Source organism: Spodoptera frugiperda, chromosome 11 (genome assembly GCF_023101765.2).
Source record: "Spodoptera frugiperda isolate SF20-4 chromosome 11, AGI-APGP_CSIRO_Sfru_2.0, whole genome shotgun sequence".
Classification (NCBI taxonomy): Eukaryota; Metazoa; Arthropoda; class Insecta; order Lepidoptera; family Noctuidae; genus Spodoptera; species Spodoptera frugiperda.
Genome location: NC_064222.1, coordinates 3737821 through 3758135, shown reverse-complemented (window position 1 = coordinate 3758135; position 20315 = coordinate 3737821). Strand labels below are relative to the sequence as shown.

General features: G+C 35.7%; 1 protein-coding gene across 7 annotated transcripts in view; it reads left to right on the top strand.

The window, feature by feature from the left end:
- Positions 1 to 20315, top strand: part of LOC118274815 (LIM/homeobox protein Lhx1) — a 61929-nt gene that overhangs the window by 39066 nt on the left and 2548 nt on the right. For 4 of the 7 annotated variants that reach the window (XM_050696782.1, XM_050696781.1, XM_050696785.1 and 1 more), the window contains exons 4-5: positions 2564 to 2721; positions 3012 to 3251. In XM_050696782.1, coding sequence (XP_050552739.1) covers positions 2564 to 2721; positions 3012 to 3251 — 398 coding nt within the window. The remainder of the gene's footprint in view (positions 1 to 2563; positions 2722 to 3011; positions 3252 to 20315) is intronic. The other 3 variants (XM_050696786.1, XM_050696784.1, XM_050696783.1) reach the window with 1 other exon arrangement.

The window sequence follows — 20315 nt, the reverse complement described above, 5'->3', positions numbered from 1 at the left end:
GATCAAGTTGTGATAGGTGATGAAATATTACTCGGTGATTAGATTGTTAGTGCTTTCCAAGGGGCTTTGGTATAGTTTTAGAAGTGGGTCTTGATATTTTAGGGTAAAAGTGGTTAAGTGTTGACGGGTTTTCACATACTAGATAAAACCTTCTGTCGCCTGCCACGCTTAGCGGAAGATTTGCCTTCAACAGTTTTCTTTCGGCTAGAAAACTGTTGAAGCTTCTCTTCCGTTTTACTTTAGCTAGCTGAAATTGTATGCTTTTAAACAAAGGAGCCTTTAGTTTTAATGTTTCACTGTAGATTATGAAGCATTGCAAAAATAAATGCCGACCTAATTTTTTTGGAGTAGCTACTTCTTATCTTACATCGAAACTTTCTGCGTCATCGCCTCAATTAGTTGCTCTTTAACTAAAAACACTCTTAATTACTAAAGCCACTCTTTACTTTTCATTTGTTTCATCATTTTCTAAGCAACAAACATCTTTAAACGCTTTCCAACCAAAAAGAGAAGGTACTGTATAGAAAAACTCAACTTTTTCTTCATTACTATGTCGTAGTACCCCAAAATGACTTGCAAGTCGGCTGTAGAAGCGCAAGTCAGTGGCGGGAACGCAGTAAGATTAATATAAGTCAAGCTGTAGTAAACGCTGGCTCATCGCGATATAGGCTTAATTAAGTTGGGCTCTTGTTGCCACGCAACTCCTTATTTGTGTCAAAAGAGCCAAGTATTGAGAAATGAGGCCGAAACGAAAGGTGCACCTTCATTCTGTAAAAAAATAAAGATGGACAACTGACAGTTGTTTAAATTTAGAACTACGGATAAATCCGATCAAATGTCAAATAATATTTGAAATTGGAATAGATAAGATAGAGCTTCTGTTTCATAAAGTGCCAAGCAACACTTCACCGGGAAACTTGCCGTGTCTATGTTTGTCTTTTATTTAAACACGGCCTTACCAAAATTGGCGCCGTCTATTAACGTTTTTTATCGACACATCTATTTTATGTGTTAGATAAAGTTATTAAAAGATTGTATACACATCATGCCATAATATATTCTCCGAGACAAGCTCATCTCGTGCCATGACAGATGTTATAGTGTACGCCGCCCTAAAATAGCCTCGGGCTAAACAGACGGTACCGTGGCCTGCGCCGGTTGGATTAAAAAAAAATAATGAAAATGGATTTCATTTTGAAGTCGACTAATTTATGACTGTTGTGTTTAGCTCGCGAAAATATATTGTTAGTAGGTACCTAGGTACTGATGGTATCTGAGATTTAGTAATCTAAAGATACATTTATTTCTACGTGAAGAAAAATTCTTTGTACTTTTTACAACTCTATGTTAAATAGAATTTCTCTGAAGTCTGCTAGTTGTAGTCAATCAAAGCGGGCAAAAAGAAATGTAAAAAATCTAAATAGAGTTCAGCTCAAAGGATCAACATGATTGTGTCTAGCTGCTAGATACAAAGAGCTGGGAGAAAAATGCAACACGATTTTATAAAAAATATTTCACACGAATTTATATTCAACTGACTGAATGACTACCAATTAAACAAAACACAATTAAAGACCGTAAACAATTTGGGTGATCGGAGTAATAACATGATCGGTGGGTACACCACACGTGCAAAGTCCATAGTCGACAAGTGCCAAGTTCTCAGGTCTAGGGTCTAAAAGACCCCTCCAGCTAAGTGTCCGGTCACTTCGTCCCCTTCTGCAAACGTCCTCCAACCACCCTCCGTGTTTGCAAGGAATAAACGGTTTTTCTACCCCTACTAAATGTTTCACGAAGATTCGCCAATTGCGTTTATTACGACTTTAAATCGAGTTCGCAAACGATTTGGTGTCAATTTTCTACTTTGACACAGAGAAATTATGCATTAGATTTAAGTAAAACTTAGATTTATAATCAGCTTAATTAATACTTATGACGCTAAACCTCATGAAATATGGTTAGTTCATAAGATAGATGATCTAAAACATAGGTACATACGTACTTTATTGCTCTCTTCGTTTCATATGAACGGGTAATAAATTAAAACTTGAAATTACTTAGGTAGGTACTTGCCTATAGTCTGAAGTAACAGGTTCTCTAACGAAAATAAAAATTATTTCTTACAGTATTAATTCTTCCGAATGTCACTTGTACTGTATATGTAGGTACATTTTCTTCGTAAACCGTTTCGAGTTGTTCGAGAACCCATAGTAGGAACCCTCTCCCTCCACCATAAGTAATTGTTTTTGCGGCTAATTCTTTCTGTTCCCATTTCTTTGGGGGACGCTTCACTCGAAATTACATTTTTATTTGGTTAAACCGGCTCGGGGTGACGCGATTGCTTTTTGATAAGTCAATTTTATTTTAAAGGGGTTTTTAATGGTTTATTTTTACATACGATACTTGTGTACGAAAAAGGAAGACACATTCCTTTTTTAAATGTAGATAGATAAGCTTTTGCTATACCTGTGTTACCTTTTCAATACATTCCTAGAAAAGTAAGTCAGCAGTATAGGTATCCTAAACAAATATGGTTTTCCTAATTCAAAATGTTTGTTCACAGCGGATTCGCTACTAGGTTCAGGGTCTGATGAAGAAGAGGAAGATGAATCGAGAGCTGCAAACAACTCGAGTAGTCCAGCGCATGCGCCGCATCCAGCCTTACACTCCGAACTATCACACAATGGAGATACGAAGCCACATGACGACTCTGAAGACCAGGTTGGTAGATTTATCGACGCTATATAAATATATGATGTTGATGATGTGAATGGTTAAAGAATTCAAGTAGAAAATACCTATAACAAGAAATAGGTAATGTCTTAATTGTTTAAAATAGGTTTCAATACGTCTATTATCTGTTAGACTATGTAGATGCATGATATTGATCCATATGTCTCTATCTTTAACTTATAACATACCCTGATTATGATTTCTCCTTATGACTTCTACTAATAAATCGACAATCCCACTTTTACAACTTCGGGGCATGTTCACATAGTCGCATTCAGTTGTTTCTCTTCACTTCCCAGGGCTCGCTGGACGGGGACCCGGAGACTAGAGACTCTCAAGCCGAGAACAAGTCCCCGGACGATGGGAATGGAGGCTCCAAGCGACGGGGACCAAGGACTACGATAAAGGCGAAGCAATTGGAAATTCTGAAGTCGGCTTTTTCCCAAACGCCGAAGCCAACGAGGCATATACGAGAACAGCTAGCCAAGGAGACGGGGTTACCCATGAGAGTAATACAGGTCAGTGATTAAGTTGTTATAAAAATAGTTTTAGATTAATAGGAAAATAATTTTCAATATAAAATTCTAATACTAATATCAAAGTGACATGCGTTAATGCTAACGTCTCAGAATTTGGCATAAAAATTGATTTGTTAAAACCTCTATTCATCACGCACTCCTTGGTGCGGTAACCGTTACAAATGGCTGCTGCTCTGTCATGGCGGCGCGGCGTTCGGTGCGTTCGCAAATTGAATATCGCGCTCGTATCCGTCCAGGAACGCCGTGCCGACGTGACAAATATCCTAATTAACGAGTGCAATCTATCAGAAATATTGCGATGCAGTTACTGAACGCAAAACATAAATTTGAAGTTGTTAGGACTTTTATTATTGTGAATGAACTTATGATATTGAGTATATTTTTCAACATCATGTTAAAAAAGTTATTTAGTAGGACAAGCTGTTGATGTTGACACCTTAATTTGGTCATCAAGAAATCTTGGCGCTAATGATAAGTTGCAAATTCTTTTTTAAACTTTTGTCGAAATAATGTTTGAATAGTAAGCAGTTACCATTACCTATACAAAATCAGTATGCTTGACAGATCTTTATTGAATAGTTTGCTGTCTTCCTTTAACATCTGAATAGCTCTTAGCAACGTTCATAATTCGCGTTGTGGTACATTTTGATTAATTTTCATCTGAGTCAACGTGTTCGCGGAATTTATAATCAATCTTACCTACCAACGCTGATCCTGTACCCACATCTAATGCGGTTACGATCCCAAAACCCTAACCTGATCTAACACATGGAATCACGCGATTCTCCACACCGTCAGCAACAGATGTCTGGAGATCCGTCCGTCTGTCCGTCACGCTTTTTGCGTTCCTTCCTCTTTGTTTCAGTTTTTATTGCATTCGGTACCGAAATAAAAAACCCTTAGTTTTTACCGCCGTCTAGCGGACTGTTTGTAAACGTAGTGGTACAACACTATCGTCATTTCGTCAATGTTGCCACTCGGTAGTGAAATAATTAATGGAATTCAAAAAAATGCCCGTCTTACGTCAGTTGTTGCAAAAATGCACTTTGTAACTCGAAAATTACTGTCTGCGAAAGCAAAAAACAATGGATGATTATTGTAATGCTGTCTAATTTGACTCTAAATCATTCTGTGCGAAAGGCAATTAAAAATAAAACGTCAAATAGTGTTACCACCGAAATTAATAGCTTCATTATGTTCTATTGTTAGGATAATGTGTTAAAATGTAACAAAATCATACTTACTTACTGAACAAAAAGCGAAGAAATCTGTCGGTTCCACATCAGGTGCTGTTTTCGTGGAAATAGAGATTTCACAATTATTCGTCCGTAAAGTGACAAATGTGTGTACAAATATTTACAACGCTGAGAGTTGAAGTGAGCATATTATTTTTCTCTTACAAAAACAATGTCAAGTATGTTAAGTGGGGTAATAAACAACATTTTTTGTCGTCGCTCGTCAGTCGAGCCAGATCGCGCGTGTCAAATGTTTGTGCCACCGCCTCGCCGCCGCACCACATGTGCCAGCATAACTGTAAAATGACTTTTTCAACGGGATTTAACTAGTTAACACCGGTGCGTGTGAAATACGCCGTTTGAAGACACCGCTTTCCACATCTATACTTTTTTCTTACAATAAAATCAATTTTCTACCAAATTTATTAGCCATTGAAATTTCATCAATTTTGAAATTATACATAAAACAGTGAAATGAGGTAATTTACAGGAAAAATTACTTTAAATGGGTTCCATGGAGTTTTTGCTTACGGAACTATCTGATTGGATAGTTGAACGTTCTCTACGGCTTGTGAAATTATTGATGGTGTGTTAGCCATAAATATTGGATTTATGGACGTTTTCATCAATTTTAAATACGTTGGCATTTTATTGACAAATAAAATTAAAAGCGTGACATTGTTCCCTATTTCACAGTGATCACATTACACCATGGTCTTTGATGCGACGGTCGTTATTTCAAAGTTCACACATTCTTTACGCTTGCTGTAAATATTAGCTACATTCTCGAACATTCTATAGTTTAACTTTACGTCAATCGCGTATACAGACACTGTGAAGATAAAGTCTGATGTTTTTTCTTACTTATAATTACAGTCTACCCCTACATCATGCGACTCTTTTAAATCTAAATTGTCATGTAGCAGACATTATGTCTCCAGGAATGCAGGAAGGGATATGAAAATAACAAACTACCAATCCTGCCGCCACTCTACCTCGACGTCTGTGTCATCCGAGCGCGAAACGAGAAAAAAACACAGAGATATTTTAATAAGTTCATATATTGTAATTTCTTTAGCGTGACGGCCCTGTCACCGCGCGACGCGCCCTTATTGGCTCATATTTTATTTTGACAGCTCGCGTAGTTAGTGTCTAACCAGGGTTGTCAACTTCTCATTAATTTCCTACAGTTTTTACCTCTCATAGAAAAATGAAGGTATCATACTAGAAATGGTAAATTGCAAAGTGCTCGTAATTCAGTGTAGGTACTTAGCTATGATAGTTTAGGGTTTATTACGGAATAACTTTACAAGGAATGGCAGTAATAGTCATTTGTGTCTGAAGTGACAAGTAAGCGGGTTTTTCCCTACAAAATATAAGTCTTTAAGAACGTGTAGTTGCTTTAATAATTTAAACTTTTTATGTAACAATAGGTACTTACCTACTTTATGCATGGCCAGCCCTATATGTAGGCAGGTATAGTTTTAATTTAGATATATTGCCAGACATAAAATATTCTCTAGATTATTTATAAGCATGAGCACAACTTATACACAAGTAGGTATCTACCAGTTTTAAGTTTCCAGTAATTATTTCATCGATGTTGGTCTCAAATATACCTGTATCACATTTATCCTACACAATATTATTTTTAATACAAAAAAACTTAAAGCTATTTAACATTAAATAATCAATCAACACGTCAAAGAATCATTTTTCATTACGCGCCAAAAATTTTGTTCGATGACATTTCGCATTATAAAGACGACCACACACGCAACGGCACTTGATAAAAAAAAAACATAAAAAGAAGGGGTTATGAATAAATTAATTCAACGATTATTTAACTACTTTGTTAATGTCATCGGCGTATAGTTACATTTTACAAATTATTACCTTATTACTCAAGAAATATTCAACGCGCGCGTTGCGTATTAGCATTTATAATTTCTGTACAAGATCATTAATCATTATTAACGCAGTATTCATTGAGACAATTCCTCCGCTATTAATTATGACGGAGTGATACAAAAATTGATGTAGTTATTGATAATTTTCGTATAATTACTTGACAAATGACATTACAAACGACTCGCATAGTTGTAATTGTAAATAATGTTAAGTACCCACTAGACATAAATTACTGCAGGCTCGTTTTCCATTACAGCCTTCAAACAACGCCTCTGCAGTAACTAAACACAAACCCGTTGGCTTCTAGTTAATCACAAACATTTTATTATTGGTGGACGGCCATCGAGAAAGTAATTCCCACACGGAAGCTCGTGTCACTGGTTGATTGATAGCGGGCGCGATAAAAACAGTTTGTCAGCGAGTCGCGAACACGTTATTATGTCACCACTGGCTACTGACGTGACGCGTCCTGATTAATGTGTCGTGTCGTGTGTGGCAGCCTTAATGTGCCCGCGTCTATGGTCATTAATGGCGCGCGTTGTCCGCGGTCAGGATTCCACGACAGGCTTACGATTAGAACTTTTAAAACATAAGGAATTTATGCTTTTCTTGTGTCCTGCATTACTTAATACTGAGTTTCAGTGCTCATGCAAGCAATATATTGCTTTAATTAGTTCAGAGTCATATCTCTGCAGCTTGAGTCAGACCCTCACAACAGAAAGAGAGGTTAAATAAATGATTCTTGTCCTGTTTCTTCATAAAGCTGTTGCACTCTAGCATTGAGGTCTTAGGTGTACCAGAAGCGAAGCATTTTTTATCGTTCAAATTAGTTTCATTTCAATCTCAATCTAATTTCAGAATCCTCAAGTTTCTAATGTAATTTAGTTACATTCAAAAACTTGTTCAAATCCTCTATTATTGAGAAAATTGACGCTTTAGAAAAGTAAAAATAACATTTCGAACTGCTTTCGGCTTCACATTATTCTTATTTTAAATACGACTTCAGTCAATTATGAAGAAGAAATCCAAGTAAACGTCAGTGTCGAAATCAGAGTTGAATGAGCCGTACATCGGCGGTCGCACGGCCATATCTCATGTTTTAATATCCGTCGGCCACTTTGAACTGCCCCAAATACTATAACTTGCACGAGTTACGAGGCAAACGGGTAAACGCTTGTGTGCCGCGGCTTTACCGCCCGACCTAACCCGATCCCAGACGAAGTTTTACGACAAATTGTTCACTCTTTTTATTTACCTAATTGATTGCTTGTTCTATGTGTAATAATTATTTGTCTGTGTCAACGGATGACTCCGTAGTCTGTACCATCTAACGCTTATATTGCAAATGTCTTGAATATAATAGGCACTCACGACGTTATAGTCAGGAATGCCTTGTCTTCAATATATTTTCTTTACCATGTTTCCCATGTTAAACTCAGAATAAAAAGCTCAGTGCAAGCGTGTAAACCACTATCGATAAAGTTTGCGTTTACTTTTTATCCGTCTCGCACGTCTCTCACGGTGTGATAAAATAAGTAGATATATTTTAATATGAACACTTTTTTGCGAAACTTCAATGAAATCCCTACTTAACTGCTTTTGGTCTTTACTTAACTTCCGTTAATACGTATGATTCACGTATACCCAATTCTGCTTCACAAAAATGAGCGTAACTTGGGATTAAAATGACGAGAAATGTTTTTTTAAAATTAGCGTACACGCGGCGAATGTCATTTCACGTAAAATGCATTCCGCCTAACGATCGCGTTTGGCGCTTACGACGCGCCGCCATCGAATCTTCACTTTATCTAAAAACGAGGACAGTATTGCAATAAATTTGTAATTTTAATCGTTATTATTAAAACAACGGCGGTGGGATAAGCACGAGGTAACAATAAAATATCTATTTTACAACGTTACATCGCGTCAGTTCTCGTAAAAACGTCCGTGGTGCTGCGCGTAGCGGGATTTGCATCAAAAGATGACGTTTAGTGTGCTTATTGTGCATAAACACCATGAAAGTTCGTGCCTCCATCTTGTGGCCGCGGTGTTATGGCCGATTGCGTTGAGAAACAACCCAGAAATTGTTTTTTACGGAATTAAAGTTCGCTGCGGTGACTTTATTTATTATTATGTTTTACTAGTAACTTTGCTTTTGTTTTGTTAATGAAAGTGTTGTACAACACTGCATTGTGCTGCGGTTGATAGGAACATTATCTCGTATTGATTTCCCAATAAAACGGTAGCTGTGCTTCGAATGTTGCGAATTTATGACAAACTGACGATGTTTAGAAAGTCATATAACAATAACAAAATGCAATAAAGGTGCCGATGTTATGATTTATGATCTCAAAGACAGAAGCACCTTACATTGTACCGGTAATGTAGGTACAGCAGGTGCGGCTCGACAAAGGGCTCCAAAGAAACCAATAAATTATTAATTATGAAAAAAGGCCAATACACTTACACTTGCGAAATATTATCAAAAAAATTCAAGAGCGGCGCCAAAAAATCCTTTGTCTAGGAGACGTCCTGCGGGCACACCGTGCGGTGGTGGACAAAGGGAAGTAAGGTTGCCGACGCGGCGAACACACTGGGACAAAAGGGCACCCCGTCAGGACAAAAAATGACATCATTTATTTTATTGCTCCGAGTGAGAATGTGGCACATTAATATTGCGTAGGCCTTAATGTTCGATCGCCCTAGGCTGGTCATCACTCAATATGACTGTTGTCTATAAAATAAAATAATACGTGTTTTTCGACTATTTGGTGAACCGAATCACGTCGACATAAGACCCGGATAATTATCCAAAAAGAATATTTACAATCCAGTAACATTTATGAATATTATACAGCGCTTAAAATTCACCATTCTTGCTCTTTAATTTTATAGTAGGATTCGGACTAGGTAATAAAATTTTTAGCTTATTTTATATTGTAAATCATTTAAGTTGATGTTTTTACTGAGGTCAATTAAGGACGTAAGACGCATAAATATTAATTATTTAATCTGTTTTCACAAAAAATATATGATTCTATAATCTTCTCAGTCTAGTTATTAAGGTAAGAAAGAGTCTAAAAATATTTTTTGTTTTGATTTTCACTGATGATTGCCTCACGATTTAATGCTTATGTAAGCAGACGCATTCAAAGAGCAAGATCTATGCCATGCTAAGTAATTCTGGAAATAATAATGAAATTCGTTATAGAATGTCTCTGTAGTTTTTTGTTTTTTTTTTTAGATTTGTGTAAGGCTTTTGACTTCTTCAGCAACTTTCCTAATATCTTAATATCAAAATACCGGTGAATGGTAATTGAAAATATGATTCATTGCTATCAGGGCCGCCCCGAAACAAACGTCAGGCACATCTCAATTCGCTCATATTATACCTAAATATAATAGGGTTGTCACTACGTAAAATATTGATTAGATTGGTCGTTTATCATTAAACATCATCGATGCTTATTTAAATATGATTAGTTAATTAATTAATAAAGAAGTATTATAAAAAAATGGACGTCATATCACAAATCGGTGCCATAACACAAATACTATGATTTTATAATCACTGTTTTAACAGATGAGTACAATAGTTAAGTCCAAGTATATTCTAGATATTTATACGACTATCGCATGAAGTTAAACAGACATAAATAAAGTTTCCCATGTATCTACAGACTTTGTTCAGATTGATAATAACTTGATTCAAATAAATGAAAAAGAATCTGATAAAGAAATCAAAACTATAGATCTTTAATATAATAATGACAGCCCTGTGTATAAGTAAACATGAATGTGCGTACGCAGTGATCCATCAATGCGAGCCACGACTACATTGATTTATTACAAAACGCCGCTATGTTCTCATAGTAGCAGACTTAAAGCAAATTAATTATACACTGCTAGATCATCATGAGGATATGTTTTACAAAAATATTATGATAAAAAGGAATTATTAAATAAAGAAGTTGAGGATAATTATAATGCTAGAGCACTGCACTAATTTATGATCAAGTATCTTAGACAAGTGTTAGGTCTTTAACCTAAGTTGGCATTCATTAATTTAACATTCAACTTGGTGTTCCCCAGGGAGCTATTATGGGTCCTTCCCAATAACTACCTATCTTTATCATATTTCACAGCAGTTTGCCCTAAAAAATAATCGTAGCGTGTTGGAAAAAAGTGTTCTTCAGTACAGTTCGTTGACCGTTTTTATGCATTTTAGAGTTTTTCATCTCAGCTGACGCTAGCACGTAAATGAAATTTACGGTCTTTGCGTTTGTTGACGTGACAATATCGACATCGATACGGGTCACTTAATATTGGTAATTTTTTTGCAAGCAATATAGATTATTTTATTTTCTGTTGTATTTACATGTCAGTTGAACATTTTTACTTTGAAAGCACCTGCTCTTGAAAGTCAGATTTCTTTGATTGTGTTCAAAGTATGATTGACAGTATCGAATGCTTCCTCCAAATCGACATGACATTATTTCGTAATTTTACAAGCATTTCCCTCGGTAGCCGTCTCGCACCGTCGCCCTCAGAGGTCATTCATCGATTCCGCATCATGACGTCGGAATCCTCTCAATTCGACCTCTACACTCTTCACTTCCTAGCTCACCATTCCGTGTACAATCACTATTGTAGTAGCTCAAGGTAATTGATATACCATAGAAGTGGTTTTATGTATTGTCTGGATCAAGGTTATATGTCATCCTCTCATTTCAAAAAAATATAGGATCTTTAGACTCTTTCTTCTATCTAATTCACCAATCCTATATTTATAAATACGAAGTGCAGCACTTAGTTTAACTAAAATTACTACAAATTCCTCGTGCCGTGTAATACCTACAGTTACTCTGATTTACAAACAAATTATTTAAACCGCGATACCAACAAAAAGAAGTATACGATGTTGGTTGTAAAATATACTACGATTTGTCTCAATTACTCACGTTGGAAAGTTTGTAATGCGACTAAAAGTCGACGTAAGTGCACCGATTTGCTTAACTAAAGTGTTATTTAAAGTAAATTTGTTTACGAACGTATTGCGTTCGACAATTGTAACCGCTAAATAAGATTTACGCATGAAATATTGCGTAGTATGTTCTGCTTGTTCTATTTCCTTGTCATTTACACTTGTTTCATTCGATATAATAACAGAAAACTGTAATATTTTGTTGGCAATACGTGTGTACTTGTTTCGTAGTATTTTTTAAACCACTTCATTTGAAGGAAAGTGTAATTCATGTCATACGATGAAGTCTTCTTTAAAATGGATTTCAGAAACAAATGTATCAAGCAAGACAATTATTTATATTGGAATATTTATTCAAGAAAATTAGGCATATGTGCGTACTACTTTTCGCGGTATCTTAGCTTCCATTTATTATTAAGTACTCTTTAAAAAACTGAACAAGTTTTTTTAATGCGTCGTAGGAATAGAATTATTTCCCCCACGTTCCGTAACACACTTTAACATCGCATTTTTATTGTGTAACAACAGCAAAACGATAGCTTATCTGAGGCCGTTAAATATAAAACCTACAACACTAAAACGAACTAAGATAAGACCGCCATCTTGAAAAGCGTGACCAATAGCACGAGCGTGCGTTATCAGAACAGTAACTGATAACAGTTTGATTTATACATTCTCGATGGTGATTGGTGGAACGGTTACATACTCCTGCGGCTTTTATCAGAAATTAAAAATGGAATCTTGTTAGTGAGAGAAATGGGTCGTGCTTTATGCGATCGTGATGAACATTAACCGATTTTACTTTGAGTAGTTATGTAACTACTTGCTTAAGATGTCCTTCGAAGCAAAAACTACTTTCTCGAGACGAAGAAAAAGTACCTATAATAACAAATATTGGAAAAAGTTTAAAGCATAACTTGAAAAGCTCTCTTAGACCATTAAAAAAAGTAAAGAGATTTCTAAAATATCCATATTTCATTAAAAATGTCCTCATATGTTTATTTATAACTATTTCTACAAACCAGAACCACGTGACAGCTGCAATAAAATGTTACAAGTATGAAAATAAAAACGCATCAACCGCTACACAAATAACGCAACAAGTAGTTAATGCACTTATTTCGAGAACATCTAATTAACTAAAATAAGACAACTCACAAATTGGTGCCGAGTCGCTAAAAAAGTATACCGACACGGTGAATTTAGTTTTGTGAACATTGAGAACATACTGTTTTAACTTTTTTAAATTAAATAAATCTGTCAAAGGAAACGGGTTGGCGGGAAAGTTTGACGTTTCATTTTTTTTCTGATTAGTGCACAGATAATGTTATCGAATAGCGTAAATGACAAATTTTTATTTTTATTCCTATTTTGTAAATTATTTTAAAATATTTCACACTTATTTTTTATTTTCTTACGGAAACAAATACATTTGCAGGTATATCAATTTGAAATATTGCGTGACATCACTTTTAGGTATATTTTATACTTAGAAATGACGTATTTGCTGCCACTTCTAAACTTTGATTAGATTTTTCTAAGTATCTTATATTGTGTCTGATAATATTTAATTACTGATTTTTAATATTCATACCCGTCATCGTCCCTATTCTATATTTTAACTGTTTCAAAATATGACAAGTAAGATGTCTAGTTAAAAGTGACCCTGATTAATATTGACCCCGATCACGATTTTGTAATATCTAACATCGGTCTAGAACGCAATTTTTGCGCTTATATTGACCGTGAACAGAAAAAGTGGGTTAGTGATATAATTCTATAGCATTTAATTGTGAACTATCATGTCAAAGTAAAGGCATTGGCATTTACTTCATATTTATTTACAAGAACATACATTTTTTAAAACAATTAAAAATTACTCATAACATCCCGTCCAATTTATGTCCCCTTTATAAAAGAAGTAAGAGTTTCTCGTGTTGTTTAATTTCGCGTGGAAACAATTTACTTTTACCTCGGCGAGCTCCACGCCAATTGGCGGTAGATGGCGCATGAGGTGCGCTCGCCCTGTGGTCGCGTCTTCACAGACGCCATACTCTTTTTGTTCAGTTTCTCAACATTTCAACGTCTGCGTTTGTTTTACTCTCTGCCATGCTTCCGACATTTTTATTATCGAACTTGACTCCAAAATTGCTATCAAGTTACCAATACATCATTTCCTCTTGTAATATGCTAAAATAAAGACTATACACGATAATGAATTATCGAACAAATTGCGGCCGTCCTCATCAATATTCCGCGAGTATCGCGAGGGTGCCCAAAATTCGCGTTTACGTCCCACATGGCGCATGACACGATAAAGTTTATGGCGGAACGAAAAACGAAAACAAAAATACGGTCAGCACAACTGTTCGTGTATTATTGTTAGGTAGATTGTGTCGCGCCCTGTAGGGAGCCGACCGCCCGCCGCGCGCCTCTCAACGCTCTAAGCCCAAATTACTAGTTCACCTTACCCGCTAGATTACACATCCGATTCTAGGTATTGCGCCGTGTCGCAACTACTCGTAAGCTTAAGCCTAAATTGGGTTTGCTTTCATATATCTAGCATTTGTACGCCTATGTAGGAAGATTAATTTGACTTACCTGTGTTGTGCAAAATGTTAGCTGTTAGCGTCGGAGCAAAATTGAATTGGTATAAACACGGTGAATGGAGTAGAAATTATGTAGTGTAGCCATATACTCGTATGTATGAGTTTAGCAAATTTATTTTTGTATCGGCTGCTGTGGTTTTTTCTTTCGGATCCTGTATTTGGTATTGTCGACTCATTAGCACTGGGGGGCGCCTGGTGCGCAGGTAGGCTCGTCTCTCGGGCGTTATTTATATTGAGGGCGCGCAGAACAATGTCCAGCCCGATCACTTATTAATCATCTCTTTATTCAAGCCGGCTGGGTGATTCTGTTGTGATGCTAACACAAAGGAAAACATAATATACATAGATCAAATTAAAAACAACATTTTATTTATGTGGGGAATAGAACAGTATCTAGTAGATAGAAACAGTCCTCTTTGGTATTGAAGAAGTGACAGAAAATACAAATAGCATACCTATTCCTAAACGACGCTCATTTAAAACATTCTTAAAATATTTAGCAGACTGCCCAGACAGTTATTGGAGCTAATTTATACAAAATATAAAACGGGTTTACAGTTTTATAGTGAACTTCCGTGAGAATACTTGCAATAACTTGTTGGGGTATATTGGCCTTAGACCGGACCATCGCAACATGATGTCGGATTTGGAATTTTGAAGAGACAGAAACCAATATTTATAGAACAAGATTTTAGAAATTCACACATTTGGCATGTAAATAGTGTACCTACCTATAACAATGCGCTTAGGGACTCACAGGCGTTGTGTATTTATAGAACAAGATTTTAGAAATTCTCAGTTGTGGCTTGTAAGTAGTGTACCTATAACAATGTGCTTAGCGACTCATAGGCGTTGTAACTTGTGTTTAACCTCTTGCCTGCCGCTATATGAGACGTAATAAACACATTGTGTATCGCAGATCTGTTTTCTGGCTTAATACTCGTAAGCTACCTTTTTGGAAGCTAAAGAGGTGAGACACAGACATAAGAGAAGTATCGTGTACTAGATTTAGGGTTGCATCCACGACCTAAGAGATTTTATTAAAACCAAACTCTTTGGAAATTAGCAACAAACATCACGCGCAAAATCCGAAGGCGTTACGAGCTGCACAGTTAATCCTTGTTTATATCTCGGTAGTTAATACTAAGATTTTATGAGTTTCTTAGGCGTTGGGGTTAGGATAAGAGAATGGCCCCTCACAGCGGTCGACGTATGAAATATAGTGTTTAACACCACGCGGCATGTTCGTCGGGCGCCCCGCGGTGTGAGACAGTCCTGGCGGACCGACCGACATCGTCACCCTACGCCATCACAACGCTTCTTTGTAAAACTTAGTTTGGAAGTTTGTTTCTTAAAACTAGTATGCAGTGAATCTGGATTAATAGAGGTCCTAAGTTCGGCAGTAAAGTGATGATGCATTCACTATTCGTAAGTTTCAGACGTGTAGAGTTATAATATACAAATCTTTAGACAATATTAAGTCATCCATCTGATAGCCAACTTACTTAAACACAAAATAAGTGAAGTGTTTTACGGCTCCATTTTTGTTCGGAGATACCCAGTTAGGAGGCTGAAAAGTAACATAGGTTAGGAAGGGAAATCCGAGAGCAGAAAGCTTAGTGATCTTATCCTTAAATGTGGATCGTAATTATTTCCTATACTTCTTAAAACAGTGCACAAGTTCGTACTTTAATACTTGTACTTATTTATTGAGCTACAGTTTAGTTTAGGCCGTAAAGGTATCATTTGTAAGACACGGGCCTTAAAATATTCAAAGCGGTAGAGACTTGGGCATTTAATCGTGACTCATGCTTTAGTGTTGAATATTCATAGCTTTATATGGTCTCAAACATAAGAGGATGCCGAAAAGAACAATTATTTTTGAACATATTTGTTTCCTTATTCGTAAAAATCGGAGGTTTTGACTTATGTTAGTATTGTTATACTATGTTCATTGTTAAGTATTGGTTTAACATATAGTGAAGCCAGATTCGGAGCTCCGGACTGCCTAACGGGTTTACAGGGGCTCCGGCTCGAAAAGTATGAGTAGGAACGGGGTGGTTTTTAGTCAGTAAGAGTCTGACACTCCCTCTCGCCTTGCCCAAGACGGCAAGTCTGATATCTAAGCCTTAAAAAAAACACATTTTCACTCTGTACGGTGGTCTACGGTGATATGTTACCTAGCAATGACTTACCACAAGCCACAAGTTAAATATTGGAGAGCAGATGACAGCTAGATACATTCAGATCTCCAAAGTCAGTCTTTATCTTCAGAACAGTCTAACAGAATTCTAGACTTAACCAAAAACGACCATAACACTTCACGCTACTGTTATTTCACTAGTATATCTCTTAGAAAACACGCATCAAATGTTATTATTTTTATGGTCGAGTGGCCAATAACAGGGCTGCTCTAATCACGTGGTTATGAGTAAAACTTTAATAGTTCGTGTATTATATTTTTTTACTGGTAACGTGTTTTTTGTAGCGTTGATCTATTGGTGTGATTAAGTAATAAAAGGCAATAACGATAAGCTTGGACGTTAGGCAACGGAGCAGGCCAATTTAGGATCAGCTGAGTAGCGTCACGGTAAAATTGTTTTGTTTAGAGATAGACATTTTGCTTTGAATGTTCTTAGACAGTGTTTCTCAAGTATTCAAGTATTTATTGCATCCTATTGTACACATACGGGTGGTAGAAATAGAACATTAAGTTTAGTCACAGTAAAGAAACTTGAGTAGGAGTGAAAAGGGCATTTAGAAAGAATTTAATATCATATCAAAATAAACTACTTATTTTAATAAAATTTTATTTAATTTAATTATTTTTAGGTAGTTTTATTAATAAAACTGCTTACAAATCTGTACCAACACTGTCTCTTCGTTAGTGTTTGCGGAAAAGTAACTTAAGCAAGATGATTAACGATATGATAAAGACATCACAGTTTGCAAAACATAATTTATTGATTAACACAAATGTTTCTAAAAGAGAAAACCTCTAATTTACATAAAATATAGATCGAAATATCAAGTGACATTTTCGCGAAATCATCTTAAAGGTATTCTTTAATCTGATTGATGGCAGACATTTTCATTTATAACTGTACCAGTTGTAAAGGTTGATTGGACTTGGACAAAATGTCGAAATATAATTTATTGTGTTTGAATGCCACATCAAAACCTAATAACGGGGACACTTAATCAAAGAAACATCTGATTGGATTTATGCATGAACTATTTAACAGAAATGTGTATCATGTGCGAATTATTTATGATAATTTTTCACGCCATTCTAAAATTAGCATGTTTGATTATGATATGATTTATTGGGGGATGGCCTTGTTATTTTTTTGTTGTTGATGCTTTCAATTTTGGCATTTGGAATAGTGATTTAATCTTATTTATTTTGTTAAGTCTGAGAGGCATAAGCTTAATCTGATTGTATTAGGACCGTATTTAAATTTATTTATCTGTAGAATAAAATTGATATTTGTCAGTTTTTAATATGGAAGAATTTTCAAAAATTCAAAATTATTCTAAGAATCAATTGGCAAACCAATTCAAAAAAAATCGGCGTTTAGATGAGAGAACTCTGTGCGAGTATGGCTTTGAGATTTTGAAATACATAAATAAATTTTATTTTGCTACGTTCACATATCAAAGTAATGTTTATTTTATACAAATTAATGTACATTTTGGAATGTCAAAACAGAATTGTTGTGCAATAGATAAATGAAGCTTGTTCTTTCTTAAAAATATTTCACATTTTTCTATGTTCTTTGAAGCTTTTATGTTTTTCATTTGTCTCAGTTACCTACAATTTGAAATGAGCACTCGGAAAAACAAACGCATAAATTAACAGACCGGTAAAACAAATGTAAAATCATTGCCATTACAATAATATCATAATACAATTATTGTTAAATAATTCCTCATTTTGAATTATAACATTTTTACGAGGTGTTGCTAATGTTTTGTACATAACAGTTTTATTGCTTCTTAGGTAATGAATTTAATGATAATTGTAGTTTTATACTGTAATCGTGGTTCATTCTTTAAAACGGTATATAAAGAAGGAAACACTACCACAGATTAATGGTAGAGACTGATCCATTTGCGTAGCCGGTGATCTCGAGTCATTTTGACGACAAAAAATGCCTCTATACTTGATTATAGGTTACCGGTAGTGTTGGCCGGTGGTCCGTTTAGCCCGGTAAGCATTATGAAGATAGTAAGTTGATATTTAAAGCCCATACGCAGTTGCTATGTTGATTGCCATTGGGATCAAGTATCCGCCTTCAACCATGCTACACGGGTTTCGCGCAAAATGCTAATCGCTGCTCTAATTTTTCGACCATATTAAGGCAATAAGTTGATGATTTATCTTGTTATTAATAAAAAATGACCTTAAAACAGATTGCTATACTAATAGACATATCGACAGACAAAATTCTTAGCCTTTTACTATGTCCATTAATCAATAGTTTATGCAACAGAATTGGATCAGGTTGTAAATGTGATTTCTGTGCAAATGGCGTGCGTGGGCTCGGCGGCGGCGCGATCAAAGCGTGCGCCTGCGCAGCGGGGCTAGCGCGCGCGAGCCTTTAACAATAACGCTCTTGTTTTCTTCATATGTTTTTTTTTTCAATGATAAGGCCACGTTACGCGAATGTTATGGGTCCTACAGTGTGCCGCTTGTTTCATAGCATTTCATATGATTTTATTATCATTTATAAATGGCAATTTATAGTAAAGATGTGCTCCACACAGTTGGAAGCCGCTACAAACAAAATTTTGATTGTAATTTACGGCGTTGTGTTTCTAAATGACAAATATAAATGTGCGTATTAACATATTTTTAAATAGCAACGAAACTAATACATTGTTTCATGGTAATGGTAATGTTTTAGCAAACGAAAATAGACTTAATTGCTTCTGTAACAAAAAATATTTTCTAATTACTTTTATAATAGGGTTGTGATTTGACGAATCACATCAAGTTCGAAGTTAATTGATCTATTTACGTTAATATTTACACCATCATCCAATTAAATAGGCCATTGAAAAATCCCCAAGTAATTGAGAACCTTCGGAAAATAATGAAAACAAAAAACAGAAAAAGTACACGTTCAGGCAGATGTGTGTATTTATTGTCTATTATTTTAATCGAATTAAAGTTTTAATATTATAAACACATGGTAGTGAAGAGAACTCCATAAAACAATATTTTTATAATAATTGCAACTAGTTGCAACTCCATAGTTTTTACTGCTCGCAATATTAACTCCGATAAGTGTAAAATTTTACAACTAAACCAAGAATTATTTGCTCAAAACGACTCTAAGGCTATAACTATAAGTGGTGTCAGTAAAAATAATACCATATCTTAACCGGTTAAGGTATAATTTTCATTAATATTTTATGTACCTAGGTAGTGTAGGATATTTCAAATGCTTGCCAGTAGCATTGAAATAATTACTACGATTACCTAGTCATACGCTTTTTACCTAAAAAGCAACCTTTTGCTAAATGTTATAGGGAACAAATTTTAATAATTAGGGAATCTGTTCTAAACATGATAATTTCCTCTCACTCCTCATTTTTCTACAAGCAAGGGTCACTTCGGCCTTTGTGTCAAAGCGTGTCAATGCCGAGCAATATTTAGGCACGGCTCACACTGAATGCGGAGCGAATATAATGGCAAGCACACACGATACACCGCCGGCCGTGCGATCTAGCCGTTACACAAGTCAGATTAGTGACGCGATCAGCACGCGACGCAGTAACGCGCCGTGAACGAGACGAGACAACTTTATTCCTAAAAACTATTCACAACCAGAAAAACGACGAAAAATAGTTAATTGTCAGATTAGACGCGATGATTGCTTAATCTCGGTTTGCTAAACGATCCGGTAATTGCATGATTAGTATGTCGATTTGTTTCTAACCGATTACCTCTACGTAATCAAAAATGAACGTTGTACCGACTAAAGCCAATGTATTTAAGTATTGGACATTGCTATAGAGTGGGAACATGTACAATACGAGTACGTAGTGCTCATAAAAATCTAGATGGAACTGCCTTAGTCATCGGCTATAACAAATACGCAGACCGCAGAATGTGGTCTGACACTAAAGTTTTATTTGTCATCTGAAAGAGCAGTTCACATCACTATTTTTCGCTTTTCTCAAACATTTATTGTTATTATACTTTACGATGTGGATATTATTAGGAACTGTTATTTTTCTTGACGCCTGCTCGCTGAAGGACGTTGTCGCTTTACGAATCGTGCATAAACGAATT